The sequence below is a fragment of the Bos indicus x Bos taurus genome, chromosome 18 (genome assembly GCF_003369695.1).
Source record: "Bos indicus x Bos taurus breed Angus x Brahman F1 hybrid chromosome 18, Bos_hybrid_MaternalHap_v2.0, whole genome shotgun sequence".
NCBI classification, from domain to species: domain Eukaryota; kingdom Metazoa; phylum Chordata; class Mammalia; order Artiodactyla; family Bovidae; genus Bos; species Bos indicus x Bos taurus.
The window spans coordinates 3,569,266-3,592,983 of NC_040093.1; the positions used below are offsets into that span (position 1 = coordinate 3,569,266).

Consider the following 23,718-nt stretch of genomic DNA (forward strand, 5'->3'; position numbering starts at 1 on the left):
GGGGGGGCCGGGACGGAGCGGCCGCCGGCCCCCACCGGAGGGACGGGGCGACTGGCCGCAGGGGGGGCGGCCGGGGGGCCGGTCGGGCCGGGACCAAGGGCATCATGTCGTCCGGGGGCAAGGATGGGGGCGGGGGCTCCCCCGCCTACCACCTCCCACACCCACACCCACACCCACCCCAGCACGCCCAATATGTGGGCCCCTATCGGCTGGAGAAGACGCTGGGCAAAGGACAGACAGGTGAGCCAAGGGAGGGGGCACCCGGTGTGGGGGCGAGAGGGGATGGGGGCAGAGAGCGGGGCTCCCGGGCCCCCGAGTCCCTCTCAGAGAAGGGACTCGGGGTCCAGACTGCCGGGTCTCCAGGCTGAGGGGGTGAGGGCTCGGACTCTGGGATCCCGACTCCTGGGAGAGGTGTAGGGCCCAAAGTCTCCCCCTCTTTGGGGGCAGAGGTTGGAGGGTCCGGCCCCAGCGTGGGCAAGGGACCTTGGCCTGCAGCCAGGGTCCCGGCCGCCGGGAGCCCAGGTCCTTGGCGCAGTACAGCCGCAGGCTGGGGTGAGGTGCCGGCATGGGGGTGCGCCTCCCGAAGTGGCATCTCTCCGCACTGTCCTCTGGCCGCAGAGGGCCTCTGTTGGGGTGACAGGGGCACTGAGGCTGAGGCGATGGGGTCTCCAGCATCCTGCCCTTTCTCCAGCATGCTGGCTCGGAGTGGGGACGGGGAGTGGAGAGGTGGAAAGGTGGACGAAGGAGGCAAATCCCTCAGGGGTGGCTGTGGACTCGGGGTGGGGGGGGGTGCGGTCATCTTCTGTTGTTGCTTAACCTCCTTAACCTCTTTTCTGCCAGGTGGGCGGTGGGTGGGTGTAAGACAGGAGCTGAACACCTGAGTTCTGGGCCAGAGCTTCAGGGATCAGGGGCCAGGCCTGGGGGAGGGTCAGACTCCGAATCCCAGAGCGAAAAGTGTGAAGGTGTTGCTGACCTCAGTTCCTGAGTTTTGGGGGAGGAAGGGGCCATGAGCTCAACTTGAGGGCTTGAGGGAGAAGGGGCTGGGGGCTCGGACTCCTTGGTCTGAAGGTGGAGGGGGCTGGGGTCCTGCATTCCTGGGTTTAGGGCTTAACCTTGGGGAGTGGGCATACCCTTGGGATGTGCACGCTCCCAGCTGCAGCTACTGTTTTTAAAAGATCAAAGACAGGGCTTGAGAGGTCCGGGTTTGAGAGGAGGTGGAGGAGGATTGTCTGGGAAGGGGGCAATCACAAGATTATATTCCTTGGGAGACATGGTGTCTCCAGAAGATTAAAGGGCAGAGAACTCAAGGAAGTGATGGGCTGAGAGAGAGAGAGGTTTGTCTGAAGGAGGTAGACTGGAGGACACAAAACTATGGAGACCCAGCAAGGCAAGACGGTGTGGAGAGGTGAACTCGAAGGGCACACGGGAAGGACCGAGAGTCCAGGGTGGCTGTGGAGGTAGGGGGAGGCAGATAAGTGGATGGCAACCAGAAGGGACAGAATTGGACAACAGGGAGTGGAAAGAGAGTTGTGTCTGGCAGCAATGGCTGCTGTCAGTCCCCAGGAGTTCAGGTCAGGGTGATTCAGGCCACCGTGAAACAAGCCAGGAGGGGAAGAAGGAGGAAGCAGGTTGGCAAGACGGGGCTTAGGAGCCAGAGGTGAGGAGACTGCACTGGGAATACTCCCCACATTTTCCGTCCCATTCCCCCAGGTCTGGTTAAACTCGGGGTCCACTGCATCACAGGCCAGAAGGTGGCCATCAAGATCGTGAACCGGGAGAAGCTGTCTGAGTCGGTGCTGATGAAGGTGTGTCTGTGAGCTGGGGGAGAGGGGACCCTCTGGGGCTGGGGACAGGGAGGGAGGCAAGGCTGACCGCCCGCTGTTCCTTTTCCCCCAGGTGGAGCGGGAGATAGCCATCCTGAAGCTCATCGAGCACCCACATGTCCTCAAACTCCACGACGTCTACGAGAACAAGAAATATTTGTAGGTATTTATAGACACCCAGCCCTCCATGCATCCTCCCCAAGTTCCCAGGGTGGGATGTTTCCAGAATCAAGGCCTGGAGGGGCCAGGGGAAACTTAAGCTCTCTTGGCCGGGCCACTGAAAGTCCAGTCCCATCCCTACTGCGCAAGGACAACCCCCCTTCACACACTCATAATCCTCCATGTTCCCATGCTGACCTGGTCTGACGCTCTGGGCCGATTGTACCCTGACAGCAGGGCAGCTAAGCCTGAGCCGTCCCTGTGCCTGATGGGGGACAAGGCTGATCCTCCCCCTTCCTCTCCAGTCCCCGTCCATCGCCCTGCTGTGCTGTGGGGAACACTCTGTACTACATAATCTGGGTGCCCTCAGCCAGACCTGACTTGTTAAGGGCAGATCGCCCTGCCCTTCCCATGTGCTAGGGCAATGGGGCTTAGCAAAGCCCCAGGCTCAATGAATCTTGCCTCTTCCCAAACCCTTCCTCTGCAGCACTGGAGGCTCCTTTCCTCCCGCAGCATAACTCTGGGTGCTATGACTGGACACCCCAACAATGGGTCTGCTCAGGAGTTCTGAGTCTGTATCTGGAAGTCGATTACCCCCCTTAGGTTGGGGGTGGGGTCCAGCTGTCCCAGCTCCAGACAACAGGCCTTTGTCTGGACTCTGGTGACCCAGGGGACAGCTGGACTGGGCAGCAGGAGAGGGGACACCCCCGCTGCTGGACCTCGCAGTCCCCAGTTTGAACTGACTCCAGCACCCATCAGAGGCTGGATTTCCCCAGGAAGGAAGCTGCCCTGGCCCCAGGGGCTCATGGGATTTGTAGTCCTCAGGCTTCCCCAGGTGTGGCGGCGGGGAGGGGCCATTGTTGCCAATTGGTGGAGCTGTCACTCTCACTCCACCATCCTTGTGGGGAGGAGGGCCTGTGGCACTTCGTGTCTCACAGAGGAACCTCAGCCTTCCACTGAGCTCATAGAAATTGAGCTTTTGTTTTCCTGAGGCTGATGGGAATTAGATGTTTAGCCTCCCAGAGCCTGATGGGATTTGGAGTCTTTAAAATCCAGGTGGCTGATGGGAATTAGGAGTCTCCATGTCCCAGAGCCTTATGGGAGTTGGGAGTTTTTAACCTCTCAGGACCTGAAGGAAGTTGTAGTCTCTTACTTAAGGGAAGTTGACTTAGACTGGTGCACAAGCCAATCTTTTTTTGCCAACAATTAAAGAGAATTCTAGTTTCTTCATCTCAGAGACTTATGGGAATAAGAGGCTTCCCTTCCCAGGGGCTAATGGGAGTAGGTGGAGGTGGCGTGGTCCTTATTGCCTAAAGTCCTGTGAGAATTGGGGGGATCTCTTTCTTCCAAGTGCTAATGAAGTTGCCTTATCTCCGGAAACAACAGGGAGTCAAAGTATTAATACTCTTGAAGTTGTCATGGGAATCTGTGCTGCCAGGGGGCTGATGGGAATTGAATTTTGACTTCCCAGAGGCTGATGAGACTGTTTCTTTCTCTCAAGGACTGATGGGAATTGGAGTCTTTACTTCCCAGGGGCTGATGGGAGTTGTAGTCTGTACCTCACAGATGTTGACCCTTGAATTGGTACACATTGTAAGTGTCATCAGAGAAGGCAATGGCACCCCACTCCAGTACTCTTGCCTAGAAAATCCCATGGACGGAGGAGCCTGGTGGGCTGCAGTCCATGGGGTCGCTGAGGGTCGCACACGACTAAGCAACTTTACTTTCACTTTTCACTTTCATGCATTGGAGAAGGAAATGGCAACCCACTCCAGTGTTCTTGCCTGGAGAATCCCAGGTACGGGGGAGCCTGGTGGGCTGCCGTCTCTGGGGTTGCACAGAGTCGGACACGACTGAATGACTTAGCAGCAGTAGCAGCAGCAGCAAGTGTCATTGCCCAAGAATAGATTAGAATTCGATTATCTGCCTCCCAGACACTAATGAAAATGAGAACTTTGGCTTCCCAGAAAGTGAAAGTGAAGTCGTTCAGTCGTGTCCGACTCTTTGGGACCCCATAGACTGTAGCCTACCAGGCTCCTCCGTCCATGGGATTTTCCAGGCAAGAGTACTGGAGTGGGTTGCCATTTCCTTCTCCAGAGTATCTTCCTGACCCAGGGATCGAACCCGGGTCTCCCACATTGTAGGCAGACACTTTACCGTCTGAGCCACCAGGGAAGCCTCCTTATACCTATATCTTAACACAAATATGGTGGGAATGATAGGAAATAAAACTCTATCAGTTCTCCTAATGCACTTTAAAACATCAAAATTATTTTTATTCACAATTCATACTATTGCAGGATGGCAAGTAGGTGTGAAAACGGGGCTTTATTTCCTGGGGGCCTCTGAGAATTGGGATCTCTGACCTCCAGGTGCTAATGGAATTGCCTCATCTCCTGAGGAAAACTAGTCAGAGTGTTGACCTCTGAAGTTGACAGGGCTAATGGGAATTGAGTTTCTGCTTCCCAGAGGCTAATAGAAATTGGAGCCTCCTCCTCCCGGGGACTCATGGGAATTGGGATCTTCTTCCTCCAGGGCCAATGGCATTGAGGGCTTGTACTTTTGGAAGAAGGAGGTCAGGCTCTTTGGTCCTCCACATGCCCCTTCCAGCCCTCTGCCCCCTCCATGTCCCCCAGGTACCTAGTTCTGGAGCACGTGTCTGGAGGTGAGCTGTTCGACTACCTGGTGAAGAAGGGGAGATTGACCCCCAAGGAGGCCCGGAAGTTCTTCCGCCAGATCGTGTCAGCACTGGACTTCTGCCACAGCTACTCCATCTGGTGAGGGGGCAGCTTGAGGGGAGGCTGGGACAAGCACTACCCAGAAGGCAGGCCCTTGGGAGCCTGTAGCAGAATGACTGGAAGCTAGAGTGCTGCAGCCCGCTTTTCCAAAATTGAGATATAGGTCACACGTCATAGGGAATTCCCTGGCGGTCCAGTGGTTAGGACCCCATGCTTCCACTGCAGGGGGCACAGGTTCGATCCCTGGTCAGGGAATTAAGATAATGCAAGCTGCGCTGTGTGGCAAAAAACCGAAAGAAACAAACAAAACTTCCTACAGCATGAAATCCACCCTTCAGCGCGTACAGTCGGTAGTTTTGAGTATATTGCAATGATGTGCATCACTACTATGTAATTTTAGAGCATTTCATCAGCCCCAAAATCATTACCCTGTACCCATTAAGCGGTCACCTCCCCCCATCCCCAGCCTTGGGTAACCACTGATCTACTTTCTGTCTCAGTGAATTTACCTATTCTGGACATTTCCTATCAATGTGGTCTTTTGTGGCAGGCTTCCTTCACTTAGCAAAATGTTTTCAAGGTTCATCCATGTTGTAGTATGGATCAGTACCCCATTCCTTTTCACTACTGAGTAATATTCCATGTTATGGCTCTGCCATATTTTGCTTATCCATTTACCAGTTGGTGAACCTTTTGGTCGTTTCTTCTTTTTGGCTATAATGAATAATGGGGACATATGAATATTTACATACCAGTTCTGGTCTGTGACCTGTGTTTTCAATTCTCCTGAGTATATACCTAGGACCAGAATTGTTGGGTAGGGCTTCCAAGGTGGCTCAATGGTATAGAATCAGCCTGCTAAGCAGGAGATGCAGGTTCAATCCCTGAGTTGGGAAGATCCCTTGAAAAGGAAATGGCAACCCACTCCAGTATTCTTGCCTGGAAAATCCCATGGGCAGAGGAGCCTGTCAGGATACAATCCATGGGGTCATAAAAGAGTTGGATACAACTTAGCGACTAAACAACAACAACAGAATTGTTGGGTCACATGGGTTGGCTGCCGTCTATGGGGTCGCACAGAGTCGGACATGACTGAAGCGACTTAGCAGCAGCAGCAGCAGCAGCAGCATGGGAACTCTATATTTAGCCTTTTAAAGAAGTGCCAAAAAAGAAATAAAGAAATGCCAGCCCATTTTCCAAAGCAGCTGTGTCATTCAGCATCCCCACCAGCAGTCTCAGAGGGTTCCAATCTCTTGCCAACACTTGTTATTATCTGACTTTTTGATTCTACATCCTAGTGGGTATGAAGTAGTATCTCACTGTGGTTTTGATGTGCATTTCCCTGATGGCTAATGATGTTGCGCATCCTTTCATGTGCTTATTGGCCATTTGTATGTCTTCCTTGGAGAAATGTCTGTTCAAATCCTTTGCCCATTTTTAATTGAGTTATTTATCTTTCTATTATTGAGCTGTAAGAGTTCTTTATTCCAGGAATGAGGGATGACTCTAGGAATAACTCCCAAGAGTTACTTATTCTAAGAACAAATCTTTTTATCAAATGCATTACTTTTTTCAAGTAATTTCTCCCAGTTTGTGACATGCTTTTGCATTTTTATAATAGTATCTTATGAAAAGCAAAGGTTTCACATTTTGATGAAGCCAGTTTGTTGGGGTTTTTTTTTCCTTTTACAATTCATGCTTTTTCTGTCCTATTTAAGAAATATTTGCCCAAGGACTTCCCTGGCAGTCCAGTGGTTAAAACTCTGTGTTTCCACTGCAGGGCATACGGGATAGATCCCTTCTTGGGAAACTAAGATCCACATGCCATGGGTTGTGGCCAAAAAAAAAAAAGAAAGAAGTATTTGCCTAGCTCAAAGTCATAAGGTTTCCTCCGATGTATTCTTCTAGAAGTTGTGTAGTTTTAGCTCTTGCATTTAGGCTTGAGGTCCATTTCAAATTAATTTTTGTATATGGTGGAGGGTAAAGGCTGAGGGTCATTTTTTTTTTTTTTTTGCATAAGGATGTTCATATGAAAAGATCTTCCTTTCCTCATTGAATTGCTTTCAGCTCTCAAAACAAGATATTCAATATGCAGCATTTTAATGATTAATTAAGGTGCAAAATAGATGCCTCCAGGTCATCTTTCAGCCTCATTTGTTTGCACACCTCCCTCTCTGGGATAGGGGATTGGAGATGGAGTGAGGATCAGGCTGAGGGGGTTAAGACCTAGGACCAAAGCTTGGTGATGAAAAGGCAGCCCATTTAAATTGTCAACATCTCCCTATTGACAAGTGTCAGGACTCTGACATTAAAGACACTGGCCTCCAGGGGGCGAGAGTCAACAGATTTATGAAGTCTAACCCAGTTAAGGACCGCTTCCAACAGAAACTATAAAACCTCTGCCCACCTCCCCGGGGACATCATTAACCCTTATATCCTGAGGAGTTTGTCCCAGAGTAGGGGGTGAGCGGGGGGGTGAAGGAGGAAGCAATGATGGGTTTTAGTTGACAGTATTTTTTTTTTAATTATTCAGTATTGAAATATTTGATTTTTGTTTTGTTTTTGGCTGGGCCATGTGGCATCTTAGTTCCCTGATGGGGGAATTCAACCCCTCTTCCCTGCAGTGGAAGCCGAGAGTCCTAACCACTGGACCACCAGGGAATTTCCTGAAATATTTGAATTTTTCAAAAAATGTTATTTATTTTTGGCTGTGCGGGGTCTTTGTGGCCGCACGGGCTTTTTCCCTGGTTGTGTCATGCAGGGGCTCCTCTCTAGTTGTGGTGGGAGAGCTTCTCACTGCAGTGGCTCCTCGTGCTGTGGAGCCCGGGCTCCAGAGCGTGCTGGCTTCAGTAGCTGCCCCTCTTGGCTCTAAAGCTCAGGCTCCACAGCTGTGGCCCAGGGGCTTAGTTGCTCCGCAGCACATGGGATCTTCCTGGATCGGAGATCGGACTCCAGTCTCCTGTGTTGGCAGAGATTCTTTACCACTGAGCCACCAGGGAAGCCCTGAGATATTTGAATATTTTAAGAACCAGCTCAGTACCAGACCTGCTTACCTCAAAAAAAGATCACTTCGCACATATTCAAATATCTGTGGATAAAATGATACACTGTCTGGAGGTCTCCTGCAAAATCGTCCAGTGGGGGAAGGAGAGCGTATGTAGGGGTAGACATGAGAGAAGATGAGCCTCGAGCTGATAACGCGTGAAGCTAGTGGGTGGGTGCATGGGGCTTTGTATATTCTTGTCTCTGCTTTGGGGCGTGTTTGCAAAGGTCCCTAACTAGAAGTTGCCAGACACGATCCCCCTCTGAGAGACAGTGAATGAGGGTGGGGTGGGGGGTTGGTCCTCAGACTCTGGGAAGAGGGCGGAGGCCTGAGCCCCACCATCCTGTCTCAGCCACAGAGACCTGAAGCCCGAGAACCTGCTTCTGGACGAGAAAAACAACATCCGCATTGCAGACTTCGGCATGGCGTCCCTGCAAGTGGGGGACAGCCTTCTGGAGACCAGCTGTGGGTAAGTGGGGGCCCGCCACCTGCGCCCCAGGGAGCGGGTAGAAGCCCGCCAGAGGTTCACACCCCCTCTGTCCCTCAGGTCCCCCCACTATGCGTGCCCAGAGGTGATTAAGGTGAGCGAAGGGCAGGCAGAGGGGGAGAGGAGCGGGCGGGGGTGGGGGGCCTGGGAGAGGTGAGCATCAGAGCCGGCCCTTCTCCTCCCAGGGCGAGAAGTACGACGGCCGCCGGGCTGACATGTGGAGCTGCGGAGTCATCCTCTTCGCCCTGCTCGTGGTAAGGCCGTCATTGCCTCTCCCCGCCCCATTTCTAGAACAGTCCTCTGCCTGCTGGAAACAGAGAACATCTACTTCCACCCTCAACTCAGGGGTTGTCTCCCAGATATTTAACTGGTACCAGGAACATGTGTGGGGTGGTATTTACCAGTAGAGCAAAATCCCGGGGGCGCCCCTCTCTGTGCCCAGAGCTAACCATCCGGTCACAGAACCGTGAGAAAGTCTGGAGGGTCCCCTGGGAAGGGATGGCGCGGCCAGGAGGATGTGGAGCACTCGGGCGAGCAGCTGCTTACTAACTGATCCTACGGTGTTACAATATCGTAGTGATTAATAGGGGCTTCCCTGGTGGCTCAGTGGTCAAGAATCCGCCTGCCACTGCAAGAGACACAGGTTTGATCCCTGGTCCGGGAAGATTCCCCTGGAGAAGGAAATGGCTACCCACTCCAGTATTCTTGCCTGGGAAATCCCATGGACAGAGGAGCCTGGCGGACTACACTCCATGGAGTCGCAAAGAGTCAGACATGACAGAGACTGAACAACAAGTGGGTTAATAGAACCAAACTGGGGAACATGAGCTCTGACCACAGGGCCTTTGCACCTACTGCCTTGTCCCTGCGAGCCCTGTTGCTCACCTGGTTAACACTAGAGTTCTTGTAGCTCTCAGCTCAGTCTTCGCCCTTCCAGGAAGCCTCCCCAGGGCCCCCTCCCTCCTGCCATGAGGTCAGATTTCCCAGTGGGAGGCTGTCTACTCCCCGGAGGTTAACAGAGTTGTCATTGTGTGTGTAAGTCCTTGAAGGGTGTCTCTCTATGCTCGCCTCACCTCTTCCAGGCACTGGATTTAGGGCCCCCATCCCGAAAGCCTGGAGGAGTTCACCTCCAGATTCTCAATGAATTACATCTGCAGAGATGTAATTGTAAACAGGGTCACATTCTGAGGTTCCAGGTAGACAGGAATTCTGGGGGGACACCACTCAACTTGCTACACCCCCAGATTCCCACAGCCCTCTCTCGGTCTGGTCTGCCTAGTCCAGCCCAGTGTCACCTCAGGCACCCGGTCACTGTAGTGCTGTTTGCTCCGTCACCAGCCTCTCCCACTCTGGGGTGTGAGCTGCAGGCAGTCAAGGGCTTGCTTTGTTCACCACTGGCTCCCAGACGTGTAATGGAGACTCGGTCTTTGTTGAGTGAATGATTACCTACCCCTCTCTAACCTGGGGAGAAGCATGTTTTTAAAGGACAGGCTCCAAGCTCCAGCCCCAGCCTTTTAGGTTCTGGACACACTGCCCATTGCCAAATCACTGCTCTGCCACTTCAGAGCCAGGTGGTCTTGTGCAAATGGCTGGATGCCTCCGTGCCTCAGTTTCCCCATCTGTAAAGTGGAGACAGCCCCAGCTCCCCCTCTCCCAGGGCTTGTGGCGAGGCCTGTGTCACTGCGTGTGAAGCGCTTAGGCACTCGTCTGGTACATGCTGAGCTCTGTGTGTAAGGGGTCCCGTCATTCCTCATGCAGGGGGCTCTACCCTTCGACGATGACAACCTCCGCCAGCTGCTGGAGAAGGTGAAACGGGGTGTCTTCCACATGCCCCACTTCATCCCTCCAGACTGCCAGAGCCTGCTGCGGGGGATGATCGAAGTGGAGCCCGAGAAAAGGCTCAGCGTGAGTTGGGGGACGGGCATGGAGGGATGGTGGGAGGTGGGGACAGAGTCCCCGGGGCAGTCATGGGGACAGGTTTCCAGGACCCGTCCCTCTGTCCCCAAGGCGACAGCTGGGAGCGGGGTTGCTGGCTGAGCCCCATCCTGGGTCCTGCCCACCTGCCACTCCAGACGGGGAGGAGGAAACACCACACACAACATGCACACACCACACCACACCACACCACACACATAAACGCGAGAGTATGCATGTGCATAGTGGACACACACCACACACACACACACACACCACACCAGACACACACCACACCACCCACCCACCCCCACACACACACACACACAGACACACACACAAACATGACAGGACACATGTGCATAGTAGACAGCCACACCACACCACACACACACACACAAACATGAGAGGACCCATGCATAGTGGGCACACACACCACACCAGACACACACACATACCACATGCACACACAGACACACAAACATGAGAGGATACATGTGCATAGTAGAGATACACCACACCACACCACACACACACATACCACACCACACATACACATAAACACGAGAGGACATGTGCATAGTGGACACACACACCACACCAGACACACAGAGACACACATACCACATCACACCACACACACACAAACGTGAGAGGACACATGCATAGTGGACACACAAACCACACCAGACACACAGAGACACACACCACACCACACCAGACACACACAAACGCGAGAGGACACGTGCATAGTGGACACACACACCACACACACACACACACAGACACACACACAAACATGAGAGGACACATGTGCATAGTGGACACACAACCACACCACACACACCCCACACCAGACACACAAACACACCACACCACACCACACACACACAAATGCTGGAGGACGCATACATAGTGGACATACACCACACCACACACACACACACACACAGACACACAAACAGGAGAGGACGCATGTGCATAGTGGACACACCACACACACACACACAGACACACACACAAACAGGAGAGGACGCATGTGCATAGTGGACACACAACCACACCACACACACACCACACCAGACACACAAACACACCACACCACACCACACACACACAAATGCTGGAGGACGCATACATAGTGGACATACACCACACCACACACACACACAGACACACAAACATGAGAGGACGCATGTGCATAGTAGACACACCACACACACACACACAAACATGAGAGGACGCATGTGCATAGTGGACACACAACCACACCACACACACCCCACACCACACACACAAACACACCACACCACACCACACACACACAAATGCTAGAGGACGCGTACATAGTGGACATACACCACACCACACACACACACACACACATGAGAGGACGCATGTGCATAGTAGACACACCACACACACAACACACACACAGACACACACACAAACATGAGAGGACGCATGTGCATAGTGGACACACACCACAGCACACACACACCACACCACACCACACACACACCGCACCAGACACACAAACACACCACACACCACACACACACAAACGCGAGAGGACGCGTACATAGTGGACATACACCACACCACACCACACACACACACCACACCACACACACACACACACACACACCACACCACACACACAGACACACAAACATGAGAGGACGCATGTGCATAGTAGATACACCACACATACACACACACACACACACACACACACACAAACGTGAGAGGACGCATGTGCATAGTGGACACACATACCACACCACACACCACACCACACACACAGACACACACACAAACTTGAGAGGATGCATGTGCATAGTAGACACACCACACACACACACATACACACAAACGTGAGAGGACGTACGTGCATAGTGGACACACACATCACACCACACCACACACCACACCACACACACACACACAGACACATACACAAACATGAGAGGACGCATGTGCATAGTAGACACACAACCACATCACACCACACACACACAGACAAATGCAAGAGGACGCATGTGCATAGTGGACACACACAGACACACATCCGGGGGGCCGCATGTGCATACTGGACAAACACACTGACACACTCACATACCCCACACCAAAAAAAAAAAAAAAACCACACACCACCGCCAACCTGGGAGGGCGCATGCGCTTAATGGCCCTTGCAAGGTGGGGTGGCGCATGGGCAGGATGCCACTGCGCATGCGAGAGATGTAGCCAGGCATTCCCCCCCACCGCCCTCCGCAATAGTCAGGCTGTGCCGCGAGCCGCCACTAGGGGGAGACATGAGCCGGCGTGCTGCCTGCCCTTTGCGGGGCGTGTTAGGGACCCCCCCCAACGCCACCTAGGCAACTTTAATTGCGCACCTGCTGTGTTCAAGCGACCTCACTTCTGCTTCTCTACCAACCACGCCCCTCACAGCTGGAGCAAATTCAGAAACACCCCTGGTACCTGTGAGTATGGGGGAACTGGACACCTGGGTCCTAGGGGGAAGGAGAGGACCCCAAATATCAAGGGCCCCCAAAGTAGGAGAGCCCGCTAGGGAGCGGGGTGCCAAGGGTCCTAAATGAGGGGGGGCTGGGGGTCTGGACTTCTGGATCTGAGGTGGAGGTGTGCTGGGGCCCTGACTCTGGGGTTCCCCATAAAGGAGCAGGCTGGGACGGGGGACCCCGGAGCCTCCGCTTTAGGAGACATAGGAGATGCCCGGTTCCCTACGATTCTTCTCCTCCCCAGGGGCGGGAAACACGAGCCGGATCCGTGCCTGGAGCCAGCCCCGGGCCGCCGAGTGGCCATGCGGAGCCTGCCATCAAATGGAGAGCTGGACCCAGATGTCCTGGAGAGCATGGCGTCACTGGGCTGCTTCAGGGACCGCGAGCGGCTGCACCGGGAGCTGCGCAGTGAGGAGTAAGACCCCCCCCCAATCCTGACAGACACCCTGGTCACGTGGGGTGAGGGGGTCCCCCCACAGCCTGCCGGGTGCCCACAGACAAAGACCCTCTTGGGGAGGCCTGGCCACTAGAAGGGGCATGGAGCTGTTCCGGGGGAACCAGGCAGAGGTGGGTGGTAGGGCCAGTGGGGAGCAGAAAGGATGCTGAAAGCTGAATAGATGCTGAGGAGGACTCAGTACCTCACACAGTGCTTACATATAGCAAGTGCTCAGATGTTCAAGTGAAAGTGTTAGTTGTTCAGTGGTATCCGACCCTTTGCCACCACATGGACTAGCCTGCCAGGCTCCTCTGTCCATGGGATTCTCCAGGCCAGAATATTGGCGTGGGTTGCCGTTCTCCAGGGGATCTTCCCCATCCAGATATTGAACCTGGGTGTCCTGCATTGCTGGCAGATGTTACTATCTGAGCCACATTCAGTTCAGTTCAGTTCAGTCGCTCAGTCGTGTCCAACTCTTTGCGACCCCATGAATTGCAGCACGCCAGGCCTCCTTGTCCATCACCAACTCCCGGAGTTCACTCAAATTCACGTCCATTGAGTTGGTGATGCCATCCAGCCATCTCATCCTCTGTCGTCCCCTTCTCCTCCTGCCCCAAATCCCTCCCAGCATCAGAGTCTTTTCCAATGAGTCAACTCTTCGCATGAGGTGGCCAAAGTACTGGAGTTTCAGCTTTAACATCATTCCTTCCAAAGAACACCCAGGGCTGATCTCCTTTAGAATGGACTGGTTGGATCTCCTTGCAGTCTGAGGGACTCTCAAGAGTCTTCTCCAACACCACAGTTCAAAAGCATAAATTCTTCGGCGCTCAGCCTTCTTCACAGTCCAACTCTCACATCCATACATGACCACAGGAAAAACCATAGCCTTGACTAGACGGACCTTTTTTGGCAAAGTAATGTCTCTGCTTTTCAATATGCTATCTAGGTTGGTCATAACTTTTCTTCCAAGGAGTAAGCGTCTTTTAATTTCATGGCTGCAGTCACCATCTGCAGTGATTTTGGAGCCCCCAAAAATAAAGTCTGATACTGTTTCCACTGTTTCCCCATCTATTTCCCATGAAATGATGTGACCAGATGCCATGATCTTTGTTTTCTGAATGTTGAGCTTTAAGCCAACTTTTTCACTCTGCTCTTTCACTCTCATTAAGAGGCTTTTAGTTCTCTTCACTTTCTGCCATAAGGGTGGAGCCACATTAGCATCATTATTATATCATTGAGTAAAATGAGGCTGAGATATATACTGAGACCAAGGGCTCAACGCTCTTGATACCTAGGAGAATGGAGCCATAGACAGAGAGCCTGATGCACTGAGCCCCACAGAGCCACAGACACAAGGAGGGGATGAGATCATCTCTGGGACCTGACCTCTGACCCCAGTGCTCTCCTGCCCCCACCCCCCACAGGGAGAACCAAGAGAAGATGATATACTACCTGCTTTTGGATCGGAAGGAGCGGTACCCCAGCTGTGAGGATCAGGACCTGCCTCCCCGGAATGATGTTGGTGAGAAGGGCAGGCTGGGGAGTCCAGACCCCAGATTCCCCAGGGAGGGATGGAGGGGCTGCAGGCCTTGAGCTTCTAACGTTAGACTCCCTGACTTGCCCCAAGACCTTTGTCAAAGGCCCTCTCCACTCTGAGCCTCAGTTTCCCCGTCTGTACAAGTGTCATGCCCAGCTGCACCAGTGCACCCTCTGATCGGGATGATACTCTTGGCCCGCAGACCCGCCTCGGAAGCGTGTGGATTCCCCCATGCTGAGCCGTCACGGGAAGCGGCGGCCAGAGCGGAAGTCCATGGAAGTCCTGAGCATCACAGATGCTGGGGGTGGTGGCTCCCCAGTGCCCACTCGACGGGCCCTGGAGATGGCCCAGCACAGCCAGAGGTGGGAGCCCCCGCCCCTCCACTGAAATGCACAGCCCTGGGTGGAGAGAGAGTTCAGGGCTCCAACGCTGTACCCACCTCAGAGGTGCTGTGTGACTGGGACAAGTCCCCTCCCCTCTCTGGGCCTCATCTCCTCATCTTGAAGGAGTGTGGAAGGGAGAGGACATCTGAGCCTTCTGAAACCCTCCCACCTGATTTTTTTCAGATCCCGTAGTGTCAGTGGAGCCTCCACTGGTCTGTCGTCCAGTCCTCTGAGCAGCCCAAGGGTAAGGCCAGGTCCCAGATGGATTAAGGGGGGTAAGGGAGTGAAGACCCTGTGGAGCAAAGCTGAAGCAGCAGAAATTATAATTCCCATGAAGTCCTGGGATATTGCCTCCTTGTCCCTGAAGAGCCAAAGATCCAAGGCCTCGTTCATATTTTAGTCCACTGACTTGACCATTTCCCACGTCAACAGGGTTGGGTTTTCAGTGTGCCTGAAGGGTCCTATTTACTCATTTAACCAAAGTTAGTTAAGCACCTATTCTGTTCTTGTCACTGCTGGGTTTACAGTCCCTGAGCATGATAGAAAAAGTCCCTGCCCCAACTTAACAGTGGGAGTAGGGGTGGGGGGTGTTGGGGAAATAATTGGACTACAAGTTCCATCATGCTTTGGGGTACACCCCTGCGTGTGTGCCCGTGGGGCTCCTAGGATGTCCTGGGAGTTGTAGTCCACTCTCTCACTCTACTCCACTGCTCTACAGAGTCCGGTCTTTTCCTTCTCGCCGGAGCCTACTGGAGATGAGGCCCGGGGTGGGGGCTCACCGACTTCTAAAACGCAGACTCTGCCTTCTCGGGGCCCCAGGGGTGGGGGCGCCGGGGAGCAGCCCCCGCCCCCTAGTGCCCGCTCCACACCCCTGCCCGGCCCCCCAGGGTCCCCGCGCTCCTCCGGGGGGACCCCTTTGCACTCGCCCCTGCACACGCCCCGGGCCAGCCCCACTGGGACCCCAGGGACAACGCCGCCCCCCAGCCCCGGCGGCGGAGTCGGAGGAGCTGCCTGGAGGAGTCGTCTCAACTCCATCCGCAACAGTTTCCTGGGCTCCCCCCGCTTTCACCGGCGCAAGATGCAGGGTATGGGGGGGTCCTTTGAGGATGAAGGGGCTGGGGACGTGGACTCCTGAGTCCTAATGTGGGGTGGGGGCTGGGGTCCAACATCTGGGTCCCCAGGAAGTACCAGGCTGGGGGCCTGGACTCCCACGACTTATGAGAAGATGCTGCTGGGAGCAGAGATTAACGTGTTGGGGAGAGGCGAGGTCGGGCCTCCAACTCTGGAGGAGGAGCTCGTTGGAAGGACACGCCCGTTCAGTGCTCCTACTCACCTTCCCATTGGCTCATGGCTAGCAAGCCCCACACCCAGAAGGTGTGGCCCAACGAGGGGCCACAGCCCTGGAGAGAACGTCACGCAGCGTGCGTGCCTTTTGGGGTTTAACTGCTGGGACGTGAACAGACTCTAGGGTCTGGATTCCCTGGGTGGAGGTCCCTGCTGGTCTGTGTGATGGACACCAGGTGATGGACACATGTTGACCTTGCTCTCTCTTCCCCAGTCCCCACTGCCGAGGAGATGTCCAGTTTGACGCCAGAGTCCTCTCCAGAGTGAGTCTGACAGGGAAGGGAAGAGAGGGGATGGAGGAGCGATTCCCTTAGCCTCCTCCCAACCTACCTCCAACCCATCTGCTCCCACTCAGGCTGGCAAAACGCTCTTGGTTCGGGAACTTCATCTCCTTGGACAAAGAAGAACAAATATTCCTCGTGCTAAAGGATAAACCTCTCAGCAGCATCAAAGCGGACATTGTCCACGCCTTCCTGTCGGTGAGGGGCCTGGGTCCCCACGCACCCTGGCTTCCACAGAACTACAAATCCCAGCAGCCTGTGGGGTTCACCTCCTTAGTGCTGGCCTGAGTTCCACCTGGGCCTCATGGGATTTGTAGTTTTCTAGCCAGAGTTGGGTGTGGTCACTGTGGGGACATGGAGGCAGGTATATAGCACCCTGCGGCCTGGAAGTGAGAAATAGGAGACCGAATTACTATTCCCTGCATGTTAGCCTCCACTGAGGACTAGTGAGTTGCCATTCCCTTACCACCAGGTCAGAGATTGGCCAAGGAACTATCAATACTTTTTTAAGTGGACTCTGGGGTTGTCCACTGGGTCCTGTGGTTCTTTGCCCTAGGGGCTCAGGGGCTTAACGTTTCTGAGACAGATGTGACTTTGGGCAGGGTTTGTGGAAGAAGGAAGGAATTTGTTTAATGTGGTCCTCGGGCCTGGGGCTGGCACCAGATGTGAAAGTCCATATTAACATGGGATTCAGTAGTTGAGTTATTTTTCTGATGCTCTGTTCATAAGATACAGAAAACTACAAATCCTAGCAGGCAGTGGGGCCCCCCATTGCCTTTTCTGTTATCCTTTCCCCCTGGTGGCTCAGGGTATTGGTATTTCCTGGGCCAGAGCTGATCAAGGACTGCTTATCTGTGCCTTGGAGTCCAGTCGCTCAAATCACCCCCTCCTCTTGTCCCCGCCCCTCTCAGATCCCCAGCCTCAGTCACAGCGTGCTGTCACAGACCAGCTTCAGGGCTGAGTACAAGGCCAGCGGCGGCCCCTCCGTCTTCCAGAAGCCTGTCCGCTTCCAGGTGGACATCAGCTCCTCTGAGGGCCCAGAACCCTCCCCTAGGCGGGACAGCAGCGGTGGTGGCGGCATCTACTCCGTCACCTTCACTCTCATCTCCGGTAAGCGTCCCGGGCCGTGGCTGCCCCCAGCCGGTGTGTGGGATGCTCAAGACAGCTGAGGGCAGCAGTCCTCTAAACTTTCAGGTTATCAAAATCTGAAGAGACTAGTTTAGAGAGACATTCCCCAGACATAATTATTCCAAAAGAGTTTACTTAACGGCATTTATTTATGTCTATTTTATTTACTGAAAAGTTTCATCATATCTAGTTATTTTTCTTGCTGACAAACTTTGTAACAGGAATAATAAGATCTTATTTATCTGATTTCTAGGAAGCCTAAATACAATAATATACTTAATATTGAGGACTCTAAAAACATGTCTGTATTAATTAATGCAACAAATTTAAGCTAAATTTAGTACCAGGTATTAATGCTATACTGAATGTTTCCTAGTTCTTGCAAACCTGAAAGTCATTAGGGTTATTTTCTTTTCCCTTTCTGAGCATTTACGTAAGTGCCTATTTTCCTGTAAGCCAATACATAGAGTTCATTTACAGATTAATTCTGGCAGTAACACACATCTACAACACACGCATATAGATGCATACAGATGCACCAATAGACTCCCCATAGTTTCCATTTCAAAATTTCAGCCAGTGGAGAAGGAAATGGCAACCCACTCCACTGTTCTTGCCTGGAGAATCCCAGGGACGGGAGAGCCTGGTGGGTTGCCATCTATGGGGATGCACAGAGTGGGACGCGACTGAAGTGACTTAGCAGCAGCAGCAGATCTTCATTGGTGCTCAGGACTTTTCTATTTGCAGCGAGCTGGGGCTCCTCTGTAATGGCAGTGCACTGGCTTTTCCATCCTGTGCTCTCTTGATGTAGCTCACAGGCTCTAGGGCACCCAGGCTCAGTAGTTGTGGCCCACAGGCTTAGTTACCCTGGGGCATTTGCAGTCTTCCCAAACCAGGTCTCAAACGCACATCTTAAGCACTGGATCAAAAGGGAAAACACTCTGGAAGGAATTTGAAATAAATGACTTTTACATGAAAAAAAAAAACAAAATTTCAGCCAGGAGTCAGTTACTATAAATAAAGTAAAACCCAACAGTTACAAAAGAGGTTGGATTCAGATCACCTGTCTCCCTTTTGTTCTCTCTTTCAGAGTTACCTTGCCTTCAATTTTCAGTTTACTTTTTACTTTTTTAAAAATTACTTTTCAGTATTCATTTGCTTATTTATGTGGCTTTGTCAGGTTTTAGTTGCAACACACGGGATCCTTGTTGCTGCACGTGGACCCTGGTTGTGATGTCCTGGCTTAGTCCTGGCTCCGACGCACATGGAATCTTAGTTCCCCGACTAGGGATCGAATCCGTGTCCTCTGCATTAGCAGGCGGACTCTTAACCACTGAAACCACTGGGGAAATCCCTCAATGAGGCATTTTTGGAATTTGGAAAACTTTGGGGGCTTCTGCATACAAATGAAAATAGGAAAACGTGATGAGAGCTCTCTAAAATTTTACAATTTAGAAGTTTTTCCAATCCGAAAGATCCAAGAAGCTCGCCCTACAAATATTTTCCCTGCTAACCTAATTTTTAAGAGGAAAAACTCTTACCACTGTTGTTTCCAGTACACCCTGCAGGCAGAGGTCCAGGAGACTGCAGGCTTTTAACTGTGTGTGAAAAATCCGTTTTAGGGTGCTGAAAAGACCTATGTTGGCCAGTTCAGGGCAGGATTTCCTTTCATTCCCAATTAAGTAGTTGCAAGCATACATAAGCCCAGCTGGTATTCCCATCAGTGGCTGTCTGTACAGGAGCTGTTTGGCCTTTGAGGCGCAATTTCCCATTATTAATTTCGTAGCCTAATTCAGACGTGAAATATGATCTAAGCAACTTTCTGAGGGCGCCGCGGCAAATCGCCTGCGTGCTGCTTCTGAATCTAGCAAGGAACTACCCTGGGTTACTTTTTTCGACGTTTTAAGTTTTCTAATTAAAAACTATTTTTGGCTGCGCTGGGTCTTTGTTGCTGCGCGTGGGCTTTGTCTGGTTGCAGGGCGTGGGGGCTGCTCTCTGCCTGCGGTCCTCCGGCGTCTCCCTGTGATGGCGTCTCGTTTTGGAGCGCAGGCTCGAGGGCTCGCGGGCCTCCGTAGTTGCGGCACAGAGGCTTAGTTGCTCCGTGGCGCGCGGGATCTCCCAGACCGGGGAACAAACGGGCCCCTGCCTAGTAAGGTGGATTCTTAAGCACTGGACCGCCGGGGAAGCCCCCAAGCCTGTTCTTGACTGCTTGTTTCTCCCAGGTCTCATACCGCCTCCCTTCCCTAATTAACAACTGCTTGAATCGGCCCCTTGAAACTCAGGGAAGGTCATGGAGGCTGAATGAAGGCTGTTTTCTATAATCAGAGAAATGGGGGACGCAGAAAGTTTTTGTGCCCAGGAGCCCCACAGGGCCCTGCTTGGTATCATTAAGAGCTGAATAACTCGGTCTCTCACTTCACTAGCAAAAGTTTCTTTTCAGACCATATAGCAACTTGTTCAATTTTGACTTTAAGTCAAATTTAACAAAAACCCAGCCACTTATGTTTCCCTGGGCCTCTTGCCCAGATGCCCAGGTCCTGCTTAGGAAATGCACTGGAGCCCCTTCAGATTTCAAGCCTTAAGTGAAAACAGTGCAAATAAAATTTTCAGGATCATCACTCAAACGGTGAGAGCTGGGTAGCAGGAGAACTCATCAGAACACCTGAGAAGTACCAAGAAACCCAGCGGGGCCTCTTAGCTTTGGTTCTGTCGGACTCCCGGTGCCCTCTGATGGGTGCCTGTCATATCTGGCCAGTTAGGCCAGCACGGCAGATGAAAGAAAAGATTTAAGAAAAAAATGGAGGGACTTCCCTGGCAGTCGAGTGGTTGAGAATTTGCCTGCCGGTGCACGGGACACAGGTTCGATCCCTGTTCCGGGAGGATCCCACTTGCCGCAGAGCAAGTAGGCCAGTCTGCCACAACTACTGAGCCCGTGCTCTGCAACCAAAGAAACCACTGCAGTGAGCACCACAGCTAGAGAGGGGCCCCCGCCCCCCAAAACTAGAGGGAAGGCACGCACAGCAGAGAAGACCCAGTGAAGCCAAAAATAAATAAAACTTTTAAAAGAAGGAAAAAATGGAAAATGTTACTGGAGTCATACTGAGCACTATAAGCCAGGAGCAGCCGCTCAGGAAGTCTGAGAGCTGTCCTGCTCATGAGCGGTCCATGCGCCGCTATATGCGTTTGTGAGACAGAGGGCCCTACGTGAAATGGCGTGTGACTGACGGTTTGCATGATCCAGGTGCAGAGCGAGTCGTGGGTCATGGGTCATCGTCAGGATTAAGAAGCTTGCCTCCTAAGCAGGTGTGCTTAGTACAGGCGCACGACAGATACACACCAAGGAGGCAGGAGGAGGCCCGGAGCGGGGAGGAGGCCCAAACGGGCGGAGAAAATTTGTCGTGTTTGAATATTTTCCCCTCTTGCCGGAAAATATGGATCTTGCTTCATCCGTCTGTTGCCCTGCCCCTTGCAGGTCCCAGCCGCCGGTTCAAGCGGGTGGTGGAGACCATCCAGGCCCAACTGCTGAGCACACACGACCAGCCGTCTGTACAGGCCTTGGCAGGTGGGGGCACCCGTGGGGGTGGGGCAGAGGGGCACTTCCGGTGGCCAAGTGCTGCAGGGGCTTGTGTTACCTGCGAGGCTTCAGCTGCGAGGCTCCCAGGGAACCAGGCCTTCCCAAGCCTGAGAAGGCCTCGCCACGGAGGGAGGGGACCTCCAGGGGTCCCTAAGGGGACCACCGGTCCCTGTGTTGGAGGTGGTGGATCTCCCTGCCACTGGAGGCTCCTGAGCTGTGTTCTGGAGGAGGGTGACCAGCCGTCCTGCTCTGCTGGGGACAGAGAGGTTCCCGACACCCAGGACTCTCAGTGCTAAAACCAGGACAAGGTGGTCGCTGTCTCGCAGACCCTTCTGGCCCTACTGGGCCTGGCTTTCACGAACTCGGGCCTCTCCCCGGGAGGGATCGAGGTCTGTGCTCCAAGGGGAAGGGGCTTCTCTGTGCCCTTCAGCCCTGGTTGTCGGGAGGGGACTCCCCTAGCCACCAGGGATCAAGGAGGTCGAGGTCACAAACAAACTCTGTGGTTCCAACAACATCAATTTATTATCATGCAGCCCTGGAGGTCAGAGGTCCCACACAGACGAATGGGGCTAACCCCAAGTGGCGGGCCGCCCCGATAGGCAGGTAGAGGAATTCTGCCCTGTTAGTCTGCTTCTCCAGGGTGACCATTAGCCAGGAAGGCCCCCTGAACCTCTCTAGACTGGGCTGCCAAGGAAAGGTGGCCTTGACGACCAGAGTTCCTTAAAGGGCACACCTTCAGACATGTAGGACCCACAGGGACCCAGGGTCCGAGACACGTGCCTTATAAGGGGAGTGGGGCAGTGCGGGGACCTCCGACTGAGCCCCAGAGAGGGGCAGCCCTGTGGGTTGCTCTTGGCAGCAAGACCTCCAGCAGTCAGGGTCTCTTAAGGGGTGTTCTCTGGTGCGGGACCTCAGCTCTTGTTTTGGGCCCTATGGAAACTGCTGCCTGACCACTGGGAACCAGCCTTGGCCAGGTCTGGCCAGTGGCCCAGTCTGGCCCCAGTCATGCAGGCGCCGCTGGGAGAGCCAGAACAACCTGCTGGGGGCTCCCCGAGGGTCCCGAAGGGAAGTGGGTGCTTTGGCCACAATCTGGGGCCTCGCAAAGTGCAGTAACCAGAGCCTCGGGCTGTCTCCTGAGCTGGGCCCGCCAGGACTCCCTGGGGCTTGGTCTGGTCTCCAAGGCCCCGGGCCGGAGGGCTGCGCCCGGTTGGTGCAGGGCAGGCAGGCAGGCCTCATGTGGCTGGCGTGTGTGAGCCCTGGCAGCCGCCCCCCGCCCCCTCACCACAAGAGGTTTGGCACCCCTTCCTGAGGCCAGACCACTTCCTCCCGCACAGACGAGAAGAATGGCGCCCAGACCCGGCCTGCCGGGACCCCGCCCCGAAGCCTGCAGCCCGCGCCTGGCCGCCCAGACCCGGAGCTGACCAGCTCTCCCCGCCGAGGCCCCCCTAAGGACAAGAAGCTCCTGGCCACCAACGGGAGCCCCCTGCCCTGACCCCAGGGGGCCGGGGAAGGAGGGGCGCCCCCTCCACCCCCCCTTCCCTGCCCCCCCAACTGTGAATCTGTAAATAGGCCCCAAGGCATACGTGGGGAGGGGGGAGACACGACATACCCGGCCCTGCCCTTCGGGGATGGGGCTCCGGGGGCCATGCCCAACGAGGGGGGGTTTCTGGGGGGACTGTGGGTGGGGGAGCCATTTCTATTTTATTTATTGATTAATTTATTATTTTATTTATTGATCAGTCTCTCTGCGGGGTGGGGTGGGGGAGGGACAGGGGCTGGTTGGGGTGGCTTAGCAGATCCGGACGGACAGGGCCATCTGTCCTCGTGTGCCCAACTCCCCCTTCCTGGGCCCCCCCCGCCCCCCAGTCCTCTCCCTCTGCCCCCACGACCTTCTGTACGGATTTGCTCTCCGGAAGGAATTCTGATTTCGCGTGATCCTGCCTGCGTCCGTGTCTCTGATTCCACCGGCGGCAGCAACAACAAAAAATTAACAATAATAATAATAATAATAAATATCCTTGATCAGGGATGGCTGGCTGGCCTTGGCCTCTCGCTTCCTGGGTGGCCCCAACTGCAGGGGCGGAACCAGACGGCAGGGACAGGAGGTGTGAGGATGCTGCTGGCTGGACGGCTGTTCACAGCTGGACATGCAGGGAGGTGGGGGAGTCCGGCGGGGGGCGAAGGCTGCCAGAGCCCGGCTGGAGACACAGGGTGCAGCTGTCCAGGCGGGAGAAGTCCACGGCAAGGAGGCCGAAGAGGATGAACAGCAGCATGGCGGCGACCCACTCGCAGATGGCGGAGACGGAGCGCATAGACCAGGAGTGCAGGACAACCACTGGGGCCAGGGTCAAG

At 53.9% G+C, this 23,718-nt stretch overlaps 2 protein-coding genes and 1 long non-coding RNA gene across 4 annotated transcripts in view; 1 reads left to right on the top strand and 2 right to left on the bottom strand.

Annotated features, from left to right (window-relative positions):
- On the top strand, positions 1 to 23,395 carry BRSK1 (BR serine/threonine kinase 1). 2 transcript variants are annotated; one of them, XM_027514741.1, is made up of 19 exons: positions 1 to 240; positions 1,711 to 1,805; positions 1,897 to 1,982; positions 4,619 to 4,759; positions 8,116 to 8,232; positions 8,311 to 8,344; positions 8,436 to 8,504; positions 10,009 to 10,155; positions 12,616 to 12,647; positions 12,928 to 13,098; positions 14,544 to 14,641; positions 14,859 to 15,018; positions 15,223 to 15,283; positions 15,758 to 16,124; positions 16,598 to 16,646; positions 16,739 to 16,862; positions 17,576 to 17,774; positions 21,265 to 21,354; positions 22,701 to 23,395. In XM_027514741.1, exons 1-19 carry the CDS (start codon positions 105 to 107, stop codon positions 22,856 to 22,858), a joined length of 2,334 nt encoding a protein of 777 aa, XP_027370542.1. In that variant the 5' UTR covers positions 1 to 104; the 3' UTR covers positions 22,859 to 23,395. The 2 variants fall into 2 exon arrangements, with proteins under 2 accessions (XP_027370542.1, XP_027370543.1); XM_027514742.1 differs by having other exon boundaries at positions 152 to 240; positions 1,897 to 1,986.
- Positions 17,937 to 21,243, bottom strand: LOC113875979. Its single transcript, XR_003506370.1, has 2 exons — positions 19,334 to 21,243; positions 17,937 to 18,733 (listed from the first exon to the last, which is right to left on the bottom strand). It is a non-coding gene; the product is annotated as an uncharacterized LOC113875979 (long non-coding RNA).
- Positions 23,071 to 23,718, bottom strand: part of TMEM150B (transmembrane protein 150B) — a 7,372-nt gene continuing 6,724 nt past the window's right edge. Inside the window, exon 7 of the mRNA XM_027514743.1 lies at positions 23,071 to 23,701. Within this exon, the coding sequence (XP_027370544.1) occupies positions 23,502 to 23,701 (200 nt within the window). The 3' untranslated portion in view covers positions 23,071 to 23,501. The remainder of the gene's footprint in view (positions 23,702 to 23,718) is intronic.